General features: G+C 32.0%; 1 protein-coding gene across 2 annotated transcripts in view; it reads right to left on the reverse strand.

The window, feature by feature from the left end:
* Positions 1-22,995, reverse strand: part of LOC122514272 (lachesin-like) — an 81,997-nt gene that overhangs the window by 15,787 nt on the left and 43,215 nt on the right. For both annotated transcript variants that reach the window (XM_043630985.1, XM_043630986.1), the window contains 3 exons: positions 15,629-15,744; positions 7,202-7,487; positions 741-902 (listed from right to left, as the gene is read on the reverse strand). In XM_043630985.1, the coding sequence (XP_043486920.1) occupies positions 741-902; positions 7,202-7,487; positions 15,629-15,744 (564 nt within the window). The remainder of the gene's footprint in view (positions 1-740; positions 903-7,201; positions 7,488-15,628; positions 15,745-22,995) is intronic.

Consider the following 22,995-nt stretch of genomic DNA (forward strand, 5'->3'; position numbering starts at 1 on the left):
GGGGTAGAGTGGGTGGGTGGGTGGGGAGTTGTGAGAAAAGGAAGGAGGAGTAAAAGAGCTTTAATATGAAGGTGAATAAATACGTTGCCGTGCTTTGTGCACGCGTTGAGCACAGAAAAGACGAATAAGAAGAAAAAGAAATAGAAGAAAAGGAAGAAGAAGAAGTAGAAGAAGTAGAAGAAGAAGGCAGGCAACCAAGTGGGTGGTTGGGAGTATGCGATCGTTACAAAATAAAAGAAATAAACGTAAGAATAGAGTGGAATCTTGTTGGAAGTAGAAAGGATAAAAATAAAGTAAGAGTAAGACTTGGATGGTCTGCTTTACTAGAAAGAAAGGAAGAAAGAAAGAAAGAAAGAAAGAGAAGATAAGAGAAAAAGACGGTTTCGCAAAAGGTGGTAAGGCGGTAAGCCGAAGCAAACAAAATTAAACCTTCGTCGTCTCTTCCCTGTAACTCTCTTCTTTCTTTTCTGACACGAAAAAGAATAGCAAAAGGGACTCTGACATGAGAGTAGAACCAGAAGAAGAAGAAGAAGAAGAAGAATAAGAAGAAGAAAGGAAAAATTGAAACATGAAAATGGGTAAAAAGGAATCAAAAAGAAAATATATAATATATAAGAAAAATGCAATAAAAAGAAAAGAAAAGAAAAGAAACAAGAAGTAAGAAGAAGTTGTTTTTTTTATTTAATAGAGTTTCAAAAAAGATATTATATTAAATTTGATAGTGTCTCTCATTATTATACCTGCAGAAGAGGCCCTTATGAACATAGGTTCGTTATCTTCTCGTCGCCATGATACTCTTGGAGTTGGTCTACCAGTAGCTCTACAACTCAAGGTTGCATTGTCACCCTCCGAAACTGCTAAATCCGCGGTGGTGTCACCCCCGTAAACAATGTCCGGTGGTACTGTAACGAAGAACGACAACAAAAAATCAATTATTTTTCTAATATAATCGTAGAAACGGTTGGAAGTAAATATACTCGAAATGACGAAATGAAAAGCAAAAAAAAAAAGAAAAAGAAAAAGCATACGTCAAAAAGAAAGTGATATTCTTTCGACGAATCATATTTCTTATTCTTTTACATTTTTTCTCTCTCTTTCTCTTTCTCTACTTTCTTTCTTACTTTGTTCTTTTTTTTTCCTTTTTTTTCTTCCGTTAGTATTCTTTTTGCTATTACGTGCCGTAATTTACCCTCGCGAGTAAGTAAAAGAACACGCGGCGGGGGTGTGGGGAGAAGGAGGGGGGTCAGTGTCTACCATTCGAGATGATTGATTACACAAAATGTGGGACGATAGCCGAACTTGCGAGATGAAGGGGATGGTTGGGGGTGAGGGAGGAAGAGGGAAGGGGATAGGTATAGGGAAAAGGTACGATCGATTTTGGTTCTCGCGAAATATGAATTAACGATTCCTAGATACATATATATATATTAAATTGTCACGTTAGTTTTTCTCCTCGTATATCGTTTTAACCCAACGATAAAATATCTTCAACAAGTTATTGTAGATTTTTGTTGACCTATTACCTTTTTTTTATTTTACTTGTGGAAAGGGAAAAAGGGGTGAGTAAAGGTGGACTGAAAAAGTGTTGTATTTTTGATAAAGTTTCGATAGCTTTTATAAGAAGATGAGAGAGGTAGGTAAATAGATAGATAAATAGATAATGAAAGTAAACCTTTACAAAACGCATGCTTTCGTGAAGGAAGTTCGTAATGAGATAAACGTTAATATGTAGTATGTTATAATTATACTCGATTCAGGTTTCTAGGAAATAAAGATCTAGATAAGATATCTAAATTATATAATAATTATCATCGTTGACCATGTTACTTGATTTCATGTAATATAAAAGGATTTGGAATGAGCATATAACATTTTAATTTAATTTGATATATATGATTCTTATATAATTAATTAATTATTATAAATATACACCCTTATTTTTTTATCAAAAATTTCGAATCCATTTTGCATCGATTTTAAAAATATATTCATTTCAATTTTATTCTTTTTTTAAAATGAAATAATAAAGTTACATTAATGATAATTATGTCACTCGATCTACAGTTGAAATTATAGAAGATCTTAGTATTAGTGTGGGTGTATGTGTGTGCACGTGTATGATGATATCTGAGAAACATCGATAGATAATTATTACAAAATGAATTTGTTTATGAAAGAATGGGTGGTGGTGGAGAGGGGTGTGATATGCTTTGAAAATGTTCGACATATTTAAAAAATTGTTAATTAATTGAAAAAAAACGTATATTGCAGTCTAAAAGTATAGAGTATAAATTATATGTATCGTTCTCTTCGAAATCCACTGTTAGAATGACTCGTATATCCTCTGTGAAAGTTCTTTTATTGAATATTATTTATATAACTTTTCGATGGCTATATGTACATAAGAAAAATAATATTCGGATTTCCTTTTAAGGAAAGCCATATAAACAAGAATCAATAAAGAAGAATTTCAAATGACTTTCGTAAACAACAACGAGTCAGTCTTTTACTGTTGGATTTTCGTAAGAGACGACGCATTTATACTTTTTTCTTATAATTTCTTTATTCTTTTTATTCATAATAAAACTTTCATTTTATCAATCGTAATATCATTAAGGTGTAATAGGAATTAATAATCCAACGTGACTAATATAATTCCTTGATTATGAAATTATTATTATACATAATTTTAGAATTAAAATAATATATTTGAATTTTTTTTGTTAATAAAAAGCGTAGAAACGTATTTGATTTTTTCTACGCATATTAGGTATAATATACACGTTCTATTGTTAAATTACCTGACCGAATTCTATAACTTCGTTCTGTTTAATATGTAAAATAAAAAAGAAAAAGAACAAATGATAAAATAAAATAGGTTGCGTTATTTAACGAGTTCTATCATAAAGTATCGCGGAGTTTTTGTTTAAAGTTCATCGATGCAGTTGCAAGATCCACTACAACAAAAAACAACAAAGTTATAATCCCCAACTGCGCGAGTTATCGTATATACATTTTATATATAATATAAAAATAGAGAAAATATAAAATATTTCTCATAATATTCCATTCTTTTCTACTTTGCATGATAAAAATGTATATATATATATATATAAAACGTATATCAAACTTTATCGGCAGATTCGCGCGAACTAAAAGTATCTATCGAGTTTGAAAATTTCACTTAATTTACATCCCAATGCCCTAACCCTCTCCCCCCTCCCACCCCCAGCCCCCTCCTTCTCTTCGTAGGTCGTGACAACGATCGATCAAAATTTTTACTAAAGAAAAGAGATAATCAATTGGTCGTTGAATGAAACGATGTTATTAATCATAATGACAGTTTATAAAGCAGACTTAAAACCGTAACAGTCATTTCTATTGTCATAAGCGATGACAAACCCATAATCCAACAGGAAACGTATTAAGAAAAGAACATTATTTTTTACATTTGATTTCTCTTAGATCATATCTTAGATCATATATCTATGTGGTAACAATACATTAATGCAAGTTGCACATTAGTTAGGTTGTTTCTTTCTAATGGACATTCTAATCGAATAATTAATATTCTTTCGTTCTAATCGTTATGATTTTATCTCTTGCTTGTCAAATTTTCTAAATTACAATCGAGTTTCTTTCTTTTTTTATTTTTTTATTTTTTTTTAATACTTGCGATAAAACAATTTTTAAAAGGTTATTTTTTTTAATGGTGTAATATATATAAATATAGTTATGTGGGACACACCTTGTATACTGATTAGACAATTAAAATGATGGAAACATACTCGTGGATGAGAAAAACAAATTGTAATTCGACTACAAAATACAAATAAACATTTTCTAAGTTTCATATTTCTAAGTTTAGTAAAATTAAGAAAAAGAACAAAACGAAAAGATAAATAATGAATTAAAAAAGAATAAAAAAGAAAGAAATAGTTGAAAAAGTAATAAACTCTTGCGATTATGTATATCTCATTCGTGTTGATTTATACATAACGAACGATTATGCGAACTCGGTGAATAGTGGATTTTCTCTTCTTGCAAGGAATAGAGAGAGAGAGGGAGAGAAAGAGAGGGAGGGTGGAGGGACCACCATCGTAAGGAAAATATTTTCTTGTCGTTTTCTTCCGAGAAAAATATAATATTTTCTCGTCCCAGGTGGCAATAAAAGGGAATAATTTACCATGGAGTATGCCATCGTGCTATCTCTCTCTCTCTCTCTCTCTTCTCTTCTGTATTGCATGAATGCAATACGTTAGCATCGGATAGAACAAAAAAAAAATAAAGAAAAAAGATCGGATGGAATGAAATAAAAGATCAAAGAAAGAGAGAGAGAGAGAGAGAGAGAGAGAAGAAATTTTCTGTCAATCGTATTTATTAAATTCTCAGTCGAGAAATCACCGTTCGTTTTTTCTCTCTTTCTCTCTCTCTCTCTCATTCTCGAAGAAAGGAAGGAAAGAAGGAATTATTTTTCACCCCTCACTTGAAAACGACGACCTTACTGAAATTCGCGATGATTTTGCTCTGTCACAAGCGTAAATTCGAATCGATTCAACGAATCATTTCAGAATCCAGAAGGAAAATTAATATCCCGATATATTTATTCGTGTACGAAATTATTTCCATTCGAGAGAGAGAGAGAGATATATATATATATACTCATCGCGCTTTTCAAATCTACCGAGAAGAAAAATTTAACTGAATTCAAGCTATTAGTTATGGGTCATGAAATATCTATTAAGAATAACTTTCCAATATTTCGAAAAATACGATATTAAATACTTAATATATACCGTTTTGTTTTGTTTTATTTTATTTTATTTTTCCCCATGATCGTATATAACTCGAATAAAAAATATTCTTATAACCAATACTTGTAATTTGTAATTAATCATTTTCAGAGTATCTTTTTCCTTTTTTCTTATAATTAAAGTTTTCATAATTTAACAATAAATGTAACAAATAAATACGAGTATTTTAACAACGATATCGTTAGATAAAACATTTTTCATTTAAAATCAAACATTACACTCGTAGTATGATCCTTTATTTTCTATCTTTTTACATCTCGAATGAATATCATTTATGGATATCTTAATTATTTTTCGAACAATTAATCTATTGATACAAAATAATCTGTATTATCAACATTATAATATAAAACTTGTTATTATTATTATTAAAATTGAAAATAAAACAAAACAAAAATGAATCTGAACGGTGATAAAACGAGATTGTCGTCAAATAGTTGACGATATATATACATATTACAATATATATTTTACAAAATATCATAAATGAATAATTAAATAAAGATTGAAATGATTTCAATTGAAAATGAAATGAACCATTTATATAAATCAATGTCGCCAATAGTAAGCCGTTATCCGATGTGGGAAAGCCGGACTAACGATTTCATACCACCGGCGAACAAATTACGCTCATATTCGCGGATAGTGGTGGAAAAATTGATCGCACCAAATTACCATACCATTTCTCGGCCCATGTAAGCTTTATATTACATAAAGGAACGTTAAAACTTACCGCAAACTTTGCACGCGATCTCTTCAATTCTTCACACTTTCGCGAAGGAAACGTTCCTCTGCTCTCTCTCTCTCTCTCTCTCTTTATTATCGGAACGATTATTTTAACGTTATACCGGGTGAAAGGTGTTTTTAAAACATTCTACTTGAATAAACTCCGATTGCTATTGACGATACAAACAAATGTCTCGGATAAGAAAATTTACTCGTTTCCGTAACAACCATAATCCAAAGTTTAATAGTTTCCTATTTTTTTATTTTTTTATTTTTTTTTATTTTTAACATAAGACTTTATCGTTTAATAGTATATAATTCTTATATGAGTTAGGGTTGTATCAGAGTTTTCTTTTTTACATACGAGAAATTCATATGATTCGCTAGTAACCAAAGGATTTATTTCGTATTTTGTTTATAACGGAATGATATAATTTTTTTTTTGTTTACGTACCATCTAACGTAGAATTTTTTTTATATAAAAAAATGATTTTATATTTATATATTATTTGAGATATATAAGATAAAAATGAAGGCACATTAATGGGAATCGAGTTGTTCGTATAATTTGTTCGAATCGTTTCACCCGTTATAAAGATTTATATAACTTAGGTGTCATAAATTAACGGAGAAAGAGATTTCGATCTCTCATGGACGTTAAATTTAAAACGTCACGTAACTTTAAATACGTAACGAGATTGGTGATTCGCGAATCGCGTCTGTCGACTTTCTTATCAACGTTGACTCGTAATTGGGGGATAAAATAAAATGTTTGAAAAAAAGATAACAAAAAAAGAAATATTGAAAAGAAATAAGAAGCCTTTTTCTATTTCTTTTTCTTTCTTCTTCTTCTTTTTCTTTTTCTTTTACTTTTTTCTTTTTTTCGAGAAGGATAAAGAATAAAAGTACGACGTTAGTTGCTTTATGAGTTAAAGGCTCGAAAATGTGAAAGGAAAAAGAAAAGGAAAAGAAAGTTTAGGGTGATCGTACCGCTAGGGCGAACGCAAATGTTGGCACAACTTATAGGACTTAAAAGAACGATCCGAAGGAGCGAATGACGAGCTACTTTACTGAAAGGTTCCTCCGTTTAACAAATCCCACAGCTTTCAAAAGTTACGGATTAAGGGAAATACGATAGAAATACGATAGATTAGACTGTAACAAAATTGAACTAAAACTTTTTCCTATTAGAGATATTTTTCTTCGGGTTTTCTTTTTATTTTTTGTTTTTCATTTTTTGTTTCTTTCAATTTTTTCCCCAGATTTATTATTAATAAAAATAATCAAAGAAAAATCGAAAGAGAGAAAAAAGGCAAAGAATAAGAATGAAGGCAGGCAACTTGCAAAAATTCTCATTTCCGATAACAACACACAAACGAACATACACACACACGCGCGCGTATATGTGTATATTTTATCTATACGCAGATAGATCATATTTTTTTATTTTCATTAAATAATACTACAGATGGAAATTTTCTTTACGGCTTTGCAGAATGAAATAGAAGTAAATGTTTGTTCGGTTATAGGAAAAGATGAAAAGAAGATTAGTAAAAAAGAAATAGAATATAAATAAATAAATGAATGAATAAATAAATGAATAAATAAATGAATAAATAAATAAATAAATAAATAAATAGGAATGAAAGGATAGGTCTCACCGAGTATATCGACGCAACCCAACTCGGATTTCATTGGGCTGGTGTTGATCTGGCACATGTAACAGTCCCTGTCGGACTCCTTTAGTTGACGAATGTGCAAACGCCACGTGCCGTTGACGACTTCCTCCGTAGCTTGGCTACTTCCTGTCACACCGAAGGCGCCGGACGTAGCACCGGACCCGGAATTACTGCCGGTCTCATGAGATATCGAGATACGTGCATTGTGCGTCACCGTTCTCGTGTGCACCGTCAAAACCGTCTGGTCCGAGGCTCGTAACCATGCAACCTGTACAAAAATAAAGAAAAAAGACAAGAAACAACACGTAGGATCAAAATTTCTAATACTGATTGAACGAGAACAAATTCTCCTAATATTTTCTATCTTTAAATCGTTCGAGAAGAATTTGAACGATTTTTAACGATAACGTAAAATGTAATAATTAACTGATGTTAACAAATTTTATTGTTATTATTATTATTATTATTATTATTATAATATCCGTTAAATGATATAAATTAGAATATTACGTTTAAAAATTTTCCACCAACCATCTGGTATTTTCACGCTAATATACAGGATGAATCAAAAGTAAGTGGATAGTATACTACCAGGTAAGATTTATATTTTATTTTATACGACGTACTACTTTTCTTCCTTCTTTTCTTTTGGGGGAGGGGGAAGATAAAATTTTCATTACTTTTACACCGTATTATTTTATAAAATAAAACATCATAGTCGACGTAATAATAATAATAATAATAATAACTCTTAATACATTATTCATCAAATGTTATCCTATAAAATAATCTGAAAATATAAATCTTATTATTTACTTTATCCAACTACTTTTGGCTCACTCTGTATATTTCGAAATAGCTTCCATTTCGTTATACGCGTAATTTATTTTCTTCCCGTTTTCGTACATAGGGAGTGACGTTACGTGGTATACCGTGCTCGTCGAAATGTCCTCTTTACCACGTAGAATGCATTGCATTTCATGAATTCCTCTTTCTCTCTCTCTTTATCTCTTTCTCTCTCTATCCTGTTTCCTTTTCATATATATATATATATATGTATATATGTATGTATATATGAAAAGTACACACGTGTTTTGCCTTTTGGACTATGGTGCGTTGCATCGCGCGTTGCGGTAAATAGTAAACTGCACTGTGTGTACCGGTATTATATTATATTACAATGAGAAATTTTAAGCGACGGTATTACGTTCGTACGACACATTGTACACTCGGTACGTTGTAATGTTACCGTGCGTACAAGATCCGTGGGTTAACCGTAAGTGGCTAATGCGAAGCTAGTGTGCAATGTATTTAGATTCAAAAGGATGAAATAATGAGTTAAAAAGGGCTAACTTTCCGCCGTGTTATAATCTACTTTTTATTTTTCTTTCTCTTCTTTTTTCTTTTTTTTTTTCTTTCCCCCCTTTTGTTGTTCGCAGAAAAACTTCGAGTAAAAAAAAGAAAAGAAAAGAAAAGAAAGAAAACAATTAAAATATTTAAATAGAAAAATAATATCCTTAGATATTACACACCCACACACTACTACTACTATTACTACTACTCGCGAACCACTTATATTACTATAATTTTTACTTTACCCTTCTCGACCTATCGAAATTGTATCACCCTATGGAAAATTGTCAACGATATCAACGATACAAGAGTGAATTCATTTCAAATGATTGTTTTGATAATAGATTGAAATATAAATTGAATTTCTATTCGTGTAGTTATTCGAGAATCGAAATATTTCAAACTTGTACGCGTTGCAATGCAATAATACATTTTGATAAAAGTAAAGAAAAAAACGTTGACGAATATTTCGAACGGAATTGTCATTCCTAACGGTATAACATTTGTCTTTACTTTTTATCGTAAAAATATTATCGAGAAAGAGAGGAATTTTTGATCAGGATAAATAACGGGGTAGCGTGTAATTGTTAACCTACTTTTTCGATGTACTTTTCGTGCATTCCCCTGAAAACGTGCTCAACGCCCGCCCCCGACCGGTGGAAGATGGGGGAACGGGGGAGGAGAGAGTTTCCTTTTTAATCGTACGTACATGTTGAGTTCATGTAAAATGCGGTCAGCAAACTTTTGTATGAATCTTTCGAAAACTGACAGACAACCGGCATATAGCTTTTACGAACCTCACGGCAGTCTCTTAATTAACGTTTTATCGTTACTTTTCGCGATTGCCAGCAAAAGAGGATAGGAGGAGGAGGAGGAGAAGAAGAAGGAGGTGAAAGATACGAGGGAAGGACGAAGGGAGAGAGGAGAAGAGGGAAACGAGGGTATCCCATTTATTTTAGCTAACGTTAAAAGTTCCCAGACAGGGTTATACATCCGTGACAGTAATAATCTGCCAAACTCGATTTTCGGAGGACAGTTTGCGTTTTGTTCGGATAACCCTTCTTCTCTCTCATTTTCCTCATTCACATCTCTACGATACCGATTTTTAAATAAAGAAGACGAAAAGAAAAGAAAAAAAAAAGAAAAAATACCTAAATTTATATTAAAATTATAAAATGAAATTATTTCATATGAGAGTTGAAACATTGATTAAATTATTTAACGAAGTTTAAACACACCGTTGTTAATCGCGAGTGGGATATTATATTATTCATAGAAATTCATACGAATTTCATTATAATGATATTTTAATAGTGTAAAATATAATGTTTATTGTTTGATAATAATATATTTTATTAATATATTATTTGATCGTATGAAATTTTGTTATTATTATTATTATTATTATTATTATATAAAAATTAGATATAAATGGTTTATCATTTTTCTTTTCATATTAAATGTAAAGTATTCGTTTTCTATATATCATGGATGATCATTTGTTATAAAAAAAATTTCATTTTTCAATTGATGATATATAAAATATATAACTATATATATATATATAGATATGAGTAAAAGCACATACACGTTGGAAGGATCGATGTCGAATTCTCCTCGTAGCTTTTCCTGGAGTGTACGAAGCTCGTACGGATCTACCAACGCGATATTAAACTTGATAATAACATTTTCACTACCACAATAGCGTACTTCTATTATTATATCGTTACGTATCGTAACGGAGCACGACATTATGAGATAATAGCGTACCGAGATAACCAACTTGTGTAATATGAAAAATATATACCAAATTATCCTCCAATACAACACGTTATAGAAACATATCATACTTTTTTTTCTTCTTATTTCAAATGATTAAATGTGGACTTTACGAATCTCGATGGTTCGAATTTTCCTCAAATTTTGATTAACTTATATAGAAAGAACTTTTGATTGCTATAACTCTCTCTCTCTCTTTCTATTTGTCTACAGTATGAGTAACTACAAAATCAAGATAAATTTTCTCGTCTTTGATGCCTTTACGTTTCAACCAAACGAACGATTTCATTTGGAAAATACACAGAGAAAGGGAAACGTAAATTTAACAAGATTGCACGTATATTTCTAAATATACAAATTTTTGACTTTTTAGATTGGATATTGTAATGATTCAAGATAAATGTAAATTAAGAAAGCTCTCGATAATATTTTATATATATATGGTAATCCTTTAGTCGTTTCTTTATTTGAATTTATTTTTATAACACCGTTATTCGTTCTTATCTATTTTCTGTACTTTGAAAACCCAATTCGGTTAGTCGTATTTTATTATTGGATTTAATCTACTGATCAAATTTCAATTTAATATTTTAATTATTCGTCTCTCGCGCGAATTCTTATATTACCTATTTGAAATATGTAATTTTATCTTGTTTCATTTCCAAACAAGTCAATATACTTATTTCATGGTTTAGTTGGTTATTTCATAAATTAATAGACTTCACGTTTTAATAATAACACATAAATATACACATATTTCAAATATTCAAATTCCATATTAATATTTAAACGATCGTATTATACGTATGTTTATTTCATTGATAAAATTTCATATTTAACGTGCATACACGTACACATACATTCATGAAATATTAAAATTTCATTTCCCTTCGATGAGATCATTAAGAAAACTAACTTTCCAACGAGAGAAACACACTTTAATAATACGGATTTATATCGATCGATTAACGGTGCTTACTAAAAATAAACAAACGGTCAGACCTTTTCAGAAACATTTTCTAATTATCGATAATTCCATCAAATGAATTATAAAATGTTACCGAGTGTTTACGTAAACGTAGAAATTTTCGATTCATCCAAACAACGATACCGTTGCAATTAGGGTAGATATTTTTACAGAGTTTTTTTTTCTTTTTATTATTATTAATCTTATTAAAATAAGTGCATACGCTGTATGTCCTAATTAAATATATTACATCTATACACACACATATATATATAATTATTTCATTAATAATAATTTATTTTATGTGTGTGTGCACATATATAAATACGTGTTATATTTGAAATATTATTTTAAATTGTATAAATAGGTGCTACATATATATACAACGTCTACGTAGTATGTTATTATATTTATAACACATACATGTATGTTATATTCTGGACGTAACCCAGATCCAACAAGGAAATTTGCGAAAGATACAAAATTGGCAGAGCTAGGTCGGGTTCGAGTCGCTTAGGAAAACATTAAAATTTCCAATAATTAGTTGAAATTAACGTAAGCCGCTTCAGTAATCCACACAAGGGTAACACAGACATAATCATTCACGATCACGCACACGATCATAATAATTTCGCATCATTTTGAATTAACCACTTCGGTTTAAATCAAATCAATTAGCAATTAGCGAATTTCCGTAGTGCTCAGCGGTAAATCTTTTTATTCCACGATAATATTCCACGAATTAGCCGAAATTTCGATCAAAATTGGAAACTGGAAAGCTTCGGCTTTATGAATAGAAACGAGATCGATGCAGATAGTAATGGGACTTCCTCTCTAACACTTCCCCCTCCTCCACCACCCCCACTTCTTCTTCCAACCACCCCCTCATCCCCCCATTCCCTCCCGCCTATATTCGTGCGTTTAACTAAAACGAGACTTTACTACTCTCTACTTTGCTTTAACATCTGCATCACGAATTTCCATGCAATTTCTCCAAATCAACTCGTTCACAACGCGATGATAATGATAAAATAAAAAGAAAAAAAATAATAGGAAAAAATACGTTAGTCGAAAATCTTAAAGAAAGTTTTCTCGTGAAGAAAGAGAGAGAGGGAGAGAAGGAGAGAGAGGGAGAGAAAGAAGAAGATAAACGAAAATGTAATTACAAAATTTCGAGCAGAGTAATTCGCATATTACTAACTTGATGTAAGTAAAAGTGGAAAAATAACGAAAAAGAAGAAAAAAAAAAAGAAACGAAATAATGTATCCAGCGTAAGGTAAAATCAACGCGTTTCAACGCGCTTGCGATAAAGTGTGGTTGTTGAGAAAAAAAAAAAAAAAAAAAAGAAAAGTTGAAGAAAGTTTTTTTTCTCTCTCTCTCTCTCTCGCTCATTCTCTTCGTTAAAATAAAAAAAAGAAATATATATATATAGAGAGAGAGAGAGAGAACAAGAAAACACAAATTTCAATTTGAAACGAATTACACTCCGCCCCATTTCTGTGGGCGCGGATAGAAGAAGAGAAAATAAAAATAAAATATTTTCCTAGAACGGTGATGATAGATATAATTCGTTATAACAACGAAATAAAATACATTGAAACAATATTATGCAATATCGGGAAACGTTTTAACTCGTCCGATCGATGAAACGTGCGTTGTCGCGAATTTCTTTAGTAAATTTTTGTACTTCGAAATTTTTCTCTCAGCAAAAAACAAAGAAGAAAAAAAGGGAGAAAAAATTAAAGGAATAAAAATAATTTCAATTATATTATAAAAGTTAATGAGAGACAATTTTCCCTTTCGTCCAACCCCCTTTATTTTCCGGGTGGTAAAAAGACGTATAGAAAAATGAAAATAAAATATTTTCTCAATGAATACATATATATATACTACTATATATACTACTATATATAGTATACGAGGTGATCTATCATCATCGGCATGCTAAACGTCTCTTCAGAAGCCGTATTAAAAGCGTGACAGCTTAGCCGTCGTCGTCGTCGTCGTCGTCGTCGTCGTCATCGTTTCCTTTCGCCTATCTCTAGCTTTTCCCTTTTTCCCTTTTTCCCCACGATGAATGGTTAGAATAGGAAAGCTCTCCTAGGCTTTTGCGAGACTTAAAGTACGTCCCATGAAGGGTCATAGTTTCGATCCAGGAACTGGCATCCTGTTTGCGCGTGCTTTTACGCGCCTTTACTCATTGTGTCCTGCGGCTGCTGCTGCTGCTGATGCTCCTCCTTGCGATGGAATTAGAATTTTAAATAGATAGAAAGAGAGAGAGAGAGAATGAGTGAGTGAGAGTGTGAGTGTGAGAGAGAGAGAGTATCGGGTTAGAAAGCTTTATCGTAACGGGGCTTCCAGAAACTATTCGAAAGCTTTCACTGGTACCCATGGCTTATCTTAATCCCAAGCAGACCTTCCCCCACCCCCCGCTTTACTACCACCACCCACCCACCGATCTCATAGTTGTTACTTCTACCTTCAAGCTTCCTTACTCGAGAGGGAGAGAGAGAGGACGAGAACTTCTTTCTCCATGAGCCGAATATTTCATCTAACCGGATATTTTACGACCTGGAATCTGTCGCCATGTTCTCTCTCTCTCTCTCTCTCTCTCTCTTGCTTCCTTATCCATAGTTGCTTTTTCCCTTTTTCCTTTCTTTCTATCTATCTTTACTTTTCACGATTATCCCATCCTTCTTTTTCGACTTTGCAACTCATTTTTTTCTTTCACTCTGTTCCCTTGGTTTTTTTTTTTTTTTTTTATTACCTTTTCTCGTTATTTTTGTTCCTTTTTGTTTTTTTTTCTTTTCTTTTCTTTCTCTCTTTCATAGCACAGCAAGTGGATTCTAATCGAAAGGGATCGTACTTTAAACGACAAGACGTTGTTACGGTAAGAAAATAAGAGAGAGAAAGTTTAATTTCTCGGTTCGACAGGCACGTTACTACGTTCGGTTGGAAAATTGGATGAATTAAAAATGTATGGCAATAAGGAGAAACCGTCTGGGGACGAAAAAAAGGTTTGTCTCTAATAGAAAAAATCATTCTTCGAGTCTAACGTTATTTTTTTTTTTACTCCAAATAAAAATAATTATATATATATATATATAGAGAGAGAGAGAGAAGAGAGAGAAATTAATATATTTATCGTTGGAAAACGTTCATTCACGTTCGCGAACGTCAAACTGTAAAAAGTTAAAACCGTAGCGAACGAGCTGCCACGATTCGTTTTATTTTCTAGCAAGCTACTTGCGGCCACGTAAACGCGATATGAAGACTAAGTGGTAGAACGTTGATGTTAGTAGAGAAAGAGAAAATGTGTGTATACGTGTATACGTAACTCTGTCTGCGTGTATTTGTGTGCGAGAAAGAAAGAAAGAGAGAAAGAGAAAGAGAAAGAGAGAGAGAGAGAGAGAGAGTGAGATGAAGAAGACAGGTCGTTGAAGGAATTCGTGGCGGGATTTTTCACTTGGCCCGATTCAATTTTTCTGCCAAGGGGAAAAAGATGGATTTCCATACCAACGCTACTGGTATGTGTGATATATTTGATCCCTTTTTCTTTTTTTTTTTTCTATCTCAATCATTATATTTCTATTGAAATGTCGATGAAAATAATCGAACGCGAACATTTTTATCTATTATTTATTCGTGAACATTTTTTTTTTTCATACGCACTCACACACACTTCGCGTGTGATTTTTATTTTAATTATAAATAAGAAACGTGTGGAATACTTTTAAAGTATTTTATTTTTTTTTTATTTTTTTTTAAGGAACAATTGTAAAGTTGGTATGGAAATATTTTAAACATTATCTTGTATATTATATTTAAACTGCGAAATAATTTGATGAATGTTTCCAAATGTTATTGTAAAATATTATTTCTTATGAGAAATTTGTAATTTTTCTATATTTTATCTTTCCTCATCTTTTTTTCTTCTCTCACTCTCTTTCTCTCTCTCTCTCTCTCTCTCTCTCTCTCTTTTTATCGTGAATATATTTTTACGAGATGAAGAAGATATATATATACATATATATATATATAAGTTATCGCGAGAAAAATTCTTTTCCAACGCTGTGAACTTTTCAGAACGTTTTCGAAAGATATTAAAACTCACAAACGGTCGAGGAGTTTTCCTTCCGCGAAACTACTTTGAACTATTACTTTTGCTAGAATATTATCGATTCGAAGAAAGAATATCTGGATGATGTTGGTGAATCATAGGTTTGGCTATATACAGGGTATCTAATAAAGTATAAGTATGATTTCTTTTTAAAGTACTTTATGTCTTCTCAATTAGGATTTAGTTTACCATGTACTTTCCGATGTTTCGAACGCTGCAAGAGAAAACAACTTCTCTTCCAACAGCAGCAGTTTGATTTCCAACTGGTGCAACGATAATCGGTCCACTGTTTGCACTCAAAGATTCTGGAACAGAAATAAAGTTTCCTAATTAATTCAACGAAAGATGTAATTGTCATTCCAACGTTTCGTTGATTAACAATAATAATTAATAATAATTAACGATATAATTGTATTATTCTTTGGATTGGATTCTTGATTTTTGAGTTAAAGTTAAGAAATATTTTTCTTAAGAAATAATAAATAACCGGTCCCGCGTCATCATTAAGAGTACCAATGAAATTGTAATTTTATTCACTACTTGAAGAATTATAAGCGGTGGAAAATAAGCGAAAGGGTAGAACATTGGGAAATAAATTATTCATACCCGAGGTAGAGGGATAATTAGGTTTACATTAGAAAGTAAATTTTCAATGGGCCAAATTCGTGAGGCTTAAAAGATCGTAAAGATTATTTTAAGATTATTTTAGTACGTTTAGAAAGTATAATGAAAATGCCGGTAGTTACGTGTTAATTACATTTACCATCTTTCTTTCTTTCTCGAGTAGATATCTCTTAAGGTAAATATCATTATACAGATAATAGAAGAAGAAAATAAAGCTTTGCGTTGGTGGTTTAAATGAAATAATTATTACAACTACAGTTAACGTTATAATTCTCTCTCTCTCTCTCTATCTTTTATCTTTTTTTATTCTTTTCTCATAGCAAACGAAAAATTTTGACATGATAATCTTTAAAAGCGTTACTTTAAGCTGTAATAGGAATAAATATCAAATACAAATTTTTTGTTCAAATTTATGACGATTATTTAAATGATAACGATTGTCTTATAATTGATTAATAAAATTTGTTTAAAAAAAAGGAAAAAAAGGACACATCCAGTGTAATATTTACATTTAAAAAAGAAATAAAAATTATTTAAACGTCTCGAGTAACGTTTGAAATGTGTATTTTTTTCTTTTCTTTCGTTATGGGAAACATTTTTACTGATAATAAAATTACGATAACATGCGAATGTATTATAAATATATATATATATATATATATATTACTGTAGATAAGATTAAACGGAATTAAACGAGTAAAACGGTCAACGGCGTTATGTATTTCAAATGCATCATAGGATTGCTGCTGCTGCTCTTAACGAAATCATGAGTTCGCATTAAAAATATTAAAATATATTTTTACCGGACATTTGAACATTTTATATTTTTTTTCTACTGGTTTGCTATAAATTCAAATACGAAATAATTCAACTCGAATTATAGAAAACTCGTTAACAAGGTTGTAACAAGATTTTCTTTACGTTTACGTTTACGTTTTCGTTTCCTTTTCCTTTTCTCCCTTTCTGTAATTTTCTCTCCTGTAACTACGAACAAGAGTAGTTAGTTTTGTGGAAAGTTTAGTTTACGGATTTTTTAACGTTTACGTTTCACTTGTTACTAAAGCTTTAAGTAAGCGTTATTATTACGTCATGCATTTCTCAAGATTGAATAAGAATTTTGCAAAAGTTCGATGAAAAATAAACCCTCCCGAAAAAAAGAGAAAAAAAGAAAAAAAAGGAAAAAAAAGAAAGTAAATTAGAAAAGAAAAATATTAGCCACGGGGGAAAAAGTTTTTCCGTATTTTTACAGGCCGCGAATGAATTTAAAATTCCATAATTCCGGATCCGGCGATACTCGCACAGGGTTTCAAAGCTGGTGTATAATGGGAGTAATTAAAATAAAAAAGGAAAAAGAAAAGGGGGAGAAAAAACATTCGGATATTCGTTTGTCGGATGAAAAATTACACCGTCTGGAAGATGTATTTGTTTTTAAAATAAACAAAAAATTCGATACGTTCGAAAATTTTGATAGATAAAAAAAGAGAAGAAAAGGGAAGAACTCGACCGAGATTGATAAAACAATTTGTGACGTTTGCGAACACTATCCGTTATCGAGATATTATACGCGTGGCGCAAAGCTGTGGTTGGAATGTGTGTTATCAAATTTATTATAAATTTGGACGTCAAAGATGCACCCCACTATTCAACGATCGACCAATCGTTGGGAAAATAATCGATTAAATGAAAATGAAACAAATCGAACGATATCGGTAGGTTATCGTTGAAAAGAAAGAAAGAAAGAGAAAAAAAAAATTAAACATCAATAACAAAACGATACGAGAAATCATTCACCGAAAAGACTAGATTAAAAAAAAAAAAAAAAAAATACAATAAAAAAATAAAGCAAAAAAAGAGGCTTATTTTTTCACTTGTGCATCGAGAACAAAAAAAAAATATAAATATTTAAAACGAGATTTTATTGAAAACTGATACGATAAAAATCCAATGAAACAAAATATACGTTTAATTATAACGAACGATTGAATCTTAGGATGAAGCTTGCTGGGATATTACCAGATAATGAAAATACATATCGTCAAATATACTATTACGTGATAACAACGTCGGCAATAGGGATAGATAAGCTTTCGTAATACTCACTATGCAGTATTACCAATTGCAACGAGACGCTATAGATCATCCTCCCGTATTATACGCTTTACCGACTCAGCGTGTGCGTAATACGCTACATTCAACGATTAGCTCATATTCATAGATCATAATCTCTATTCTTCCTAGACCAACGATATATCTTCTCATTAAAATGAAAAGCCGATTTATTATTCAATCTGTAATAACAAATAGACAAGTGTTTTTTTTTCTAAACGATCATTTTAATCAAAACGCCGGGGATCTTTTTTACGCGCGTAAAATTCTTATTTTATATTTTTTTTTTATCGTTGTATATTGTCTTTTTTTATAAAAAGAAAAATAGAGGGGACGGAGAAGGAGGAAGAGGAGGGAAGAAATGTTTGCAATAGAGAAAGCAAAGTACTGGAACTATACTGGCAACGTGTCTTCTCATTTAAATAACAACGAGTTTCTAGTAAGAGCAATCGTTTTTACAGAACTCTAGCAAACCGATTGCAGTTTATTTCCGAGAAGAATACTTTCTCTCTCTCTCTCTCTCTCTTTCCCTAGATACACAGACGTAACACGCTAGAAGAATTGCACTTCGATTTACGGGAAATCGACTTTGAACGCGGTATCGGTTTTCCTATCGATACAGCAGAGGAGACAGAGATACAAAAAAGACAAAGAGTGAGAAAGAGAAACAGAAGAGAATAAAAAAATGAAAAAAAAAAGAAAAATAGAAAGAGACAACTTCTTGGTTTATAGTTCTATTCTACAGGACTTCTTCCGTATCGCAAAACACACAAAAGATTCTCTGCCCTTGGAAGAAGGAGTAATATCAAAATTGACTGGACAGCAGCAGCCCCACTACTACTACTACTACTACTATTACTACTAGTACTACTTGGTACTTTTGAGGTTTCCCAACTGTGATCCTAGTTCATTTTCCTTTTGACTAAAACCATGAATTAGTGAAACGAACTGTGTTGCTGAATTAGACGGAAAGTGTAACACGATACAAACCGTTGTTGGATGTAATATTTCACTGATATTCCTTGTGGCTTTGAAACAACAAATGGATCGAATGATATAAAGAGAAAGAATAATATGAGAAGAAAATAAATCGAGAGAGAGGGAGGGAGGGAGGGATGAAAAGTGATGGAATGAAAAGGAAAGAAGAAGAAAAAAATAAGAATAGGAGAGGGGGAAAGAGGAAGGAACGTTTTATTCTCAGGTCTCAACCCTTATTCGAGACTGGAAACCCCCTTCTTCTTCTTCTTCTTCTTCTTCCTTCACGTCTTTCTATCTTCCGACAGTGTTCCGGTACTCTCCTCAAGCAGGTGACCCAAATTCCAAGGATGGGCGATGTGACAGGACCGAATGATGGAGAGGAACCTGGAGTAAAACTGGCTTTGCTTGGTCTACCCAACGTTACCTAGCTGCTAGCAACGCTGCTGCTGCTGCTGCTACTGCTGCTCTGGGAATTTGTTATTACACAGATTGCGTATTTCTGAGAGTGATAAGCGAGCGTGCTGAGAAACTTACTGCTACCATGAAAATCTTCTCTTTTTCTTTTTCTTTTTCTTTTTCTTTCTTATTTTTCTCCTACTACAACTACAACAACTACTACTACTACTATTACTATATCATCTTTTTACTCTTTATCTTTTATTTCGTTTACCACCCACAACATTTCAACGAGATTTTCAACGGGTTACTGCGAGACCAATACCAATTCAAAGATTTATATATATATATATTTATTTTGTTCTCACTCACGTTCTTTAATGAGCTTGGGAGAGAATAAACGTTCAGGTCTCCGAGGGATCCTCCCCCACCTGACTTATCTTTTTCCTTTTTTAATGTTTTCTACTTTTATTCTTTTTTTTTATCAATTCGGCGTTGTAGTATCTTGCACCAGATATATCTCGATCAGAGTTTTCGATTAAATGCAAGCTTGAAGCGAGCTTGAAACGAGCTTGAAACGAGCTTGAAACGAGCTCGTCTCCCGCGTCTAGGTCGAGCCTGATGAAGAGAAGGAAAGGGGGTCGACGAGTAAATACGTACATACATACATAAATACGTATACATAGATATATTATATATGTACGCATACATACGTAGAGATAGGTACGATGAAGGAAAGGAAAATCAATCGGTAGGTTTCTATATACCTACACGTTGTGTTATGCACATACTACCACTGTAGATATTTTCAAAGTCTCCTAGATCTATCCATACTGGTGTTGCACGATCAACGCGATAGAAAGAGATAGAAAGAATTCCAAGGCGTAAATGGTGAAAATCCGTAAAGTAATGAATGGTTAAGCGAAACGAAAAAGAAAAAGGGCAGAGTTCAACGGTGCACTTTGCAAAATTATTTCCAAAGAGAATAGAATTCTATTATTTTCTTCTTACTCTCTTGTTAAAGTGTATACGAACACACACACACGCGCACACACACATATATATATATTTATGTAAATCCAGAATTTTAATGATTTTATATCAAATAAAATTCGTATTTCAATGCAAACAACACATATTTTATTTGATTTCAAAGTTATTACTTTATTTCTATTTTTTATTCTTTTTTTCTTTTCGTTTCGTTTTGTTTCTATTATTTTTATAACACGAGAGAACAATCCATGAACAAATTGTCTATTACGAATCTCTCTACGAATTTTTGTTTGTCAACCATGGTAATACCATTTTGAAAATTAACGATTAAAATTAAATGTTACATCGAGTATGGGAAAGAACATGATTTCTTTTTGAAAAATTTAACAAATTCCTGTTTAATACTTTCGTCTTTCATTAACGTACGATTTTATTTATTCATTATATTTGTTTAACCATGGATGAACCTCTCTCTCTCTCTCTCTCTCTCTCATTTTTTTCTCTCTTTCACTTTCTCTATTTCTCTCTCTCTCTTTCTCTCTTGATTTATACGTTTTAATTACATACTTCCATTTGCATACGCAGTTATTTACGTCGCTTTTAGCGAGTTTACAGTATTCCGTTGACGTTTGAGCGTTGTTAACGCGCGAAATATATCTGGATTCGATAAATTGTGAGTAGGCGTGTACGCACGCGCGTTCACGAACGAATAAACGAATGAACGAACGAACGAACGAACGAAAGAACGAACGAATGAACGAATGAACGAATGAATGAACGAACGTAATTTGCCCTCTTCCCTCGAACGACAAATAAATTCCCTATTTATTTGTACCACCGCGAAAAATCGACTGGCATTTGTTTTACTACTACATTCTCACGTATTTCGCTTCGATCGTTCCTGAGTTATCCAAATTTAACCAACGCGACTCTAACGTACTTTAGAATAATGATGGTTAATGAGACATCGGTTTAAAAACATTGCCCTTTGTTTTTCCATTTCTTTCGTTTTATTTCTTCTTCTTTTATTTACAACTCGATAGAAAATGATTAAAATGATGGTTAAAGTCGGGAGACTACGTTCGCGAGCAACGTGAATATTTTTTATTTTGTTTTATCTTACGCATCGTTTCTTCCCTTATCTTTCTTATTTGTACTTTTTTTTTTTTTCTTTCCCTTTCTATTTTTCGTATCCGGTGAAAAAATACACGTACACTTGTAAAATGTTAAGTGTGTATGTGTGTGTGTATGTAGGATAAAGAGATAACAAGCAAGCCACCCACCCACACACACACACACACACACATACACAAGAAGCCAGCATTTCTTTAAATGAACGTTTTAATGAATGGCAAGTTCAGTGGTGCGTATTTTGTTCGGTGAAAATTAGCGAGGGTTTCATTATAAAAGTAAGTCATTCCAATGATCATTCATATATAAAATAGAAACACCAAGTATATGCGTGTATGTGTGTTTGCCAATGTTTCTCTCTAAGATCGAGGGAGAAACACGCATGATCGGAATCAAATGATTTTCTTTCAGAAAAGAAAAAAAAAAAAAAAGAAAAAATAAGAAAAAAAAAAAAAAGAAAAAATATTATTATCGTTGAAAACGAACTGACGTTTCATCGAGGGTATGCGCTCGTAAGAGTGATTATTTACGAGCTCTCTTTTTCTCTATCCATCCTTCCTTCCTTCCTTTCTCCCTTCCACCCCCTCCCCCTGCCCCTCCGCCCACCGTTTTCTTTCCCTTTGGTATATATATATAGCGAGAGAATCGGTTCTAGAAATGAAATATCATTGTCTATGTTAGCGCCATTTTTCTCACTGGGTAGGATGAGAACCAAGACGTATGGTTAATACGTCAGTCCTGCTAGGATAAGAAATAATATATAAGAAGACCCTAAGATGGACGGGCTAGGAAAGTAGAAGAATCAGGAAAAGAAAATTGCAGAGTGTCGACGGGTGATTGATATTTTTCTTTCCACTTTAACACTGAATTGCTGAACTTGCTTTAGGTATGACGGTTTGTCCGATAAAAAAGAGAAAAAAAAAATACGAAAGGAGAGGAAAGTTTGGGAAATAATTTGTATCATCATCATCATCATCATCATCATCATTATGATCATTATTATCATCATCGTAGTTGTTATATTATAATTGTCATTATCATTATTATCATGAATCCAACAATTTACGAGATTATTATCTTCATTTGATAAATTATATAGTATGAAAGTAATTATGTGTATTCCATGTGGCATACGAACTTATCCAAATAGATACACATTCCAGAATGAGATTTCTCATACCTCGTTACTCGGCATGTTAAACATTTCATTCCATTCCAGTACCTAGACTGATTTTCCTTTCCAACGATGATACCAAACTCCACTACGTCCTTCAGAATTACATATTAAAAGTTATACCAAATTCGATTTTGACTTTCGCAAATTTCTA

The sequence above is a fragment of the Polistes fuscatus genome, unplaced genomic scaffold, assembly GCF_010416935.1.
Source record: "Polistes fuscatus isolate 324 unplaced genomic scaffold, CU_Pfus_HIC Scaffold14, whole genome shotgun sequence".
NCBI lineage: Eukaryota > Metazoa > Arthropoda > Insecta > Hymenoptera > Vespidae > Polistes > Polistes fuscatus.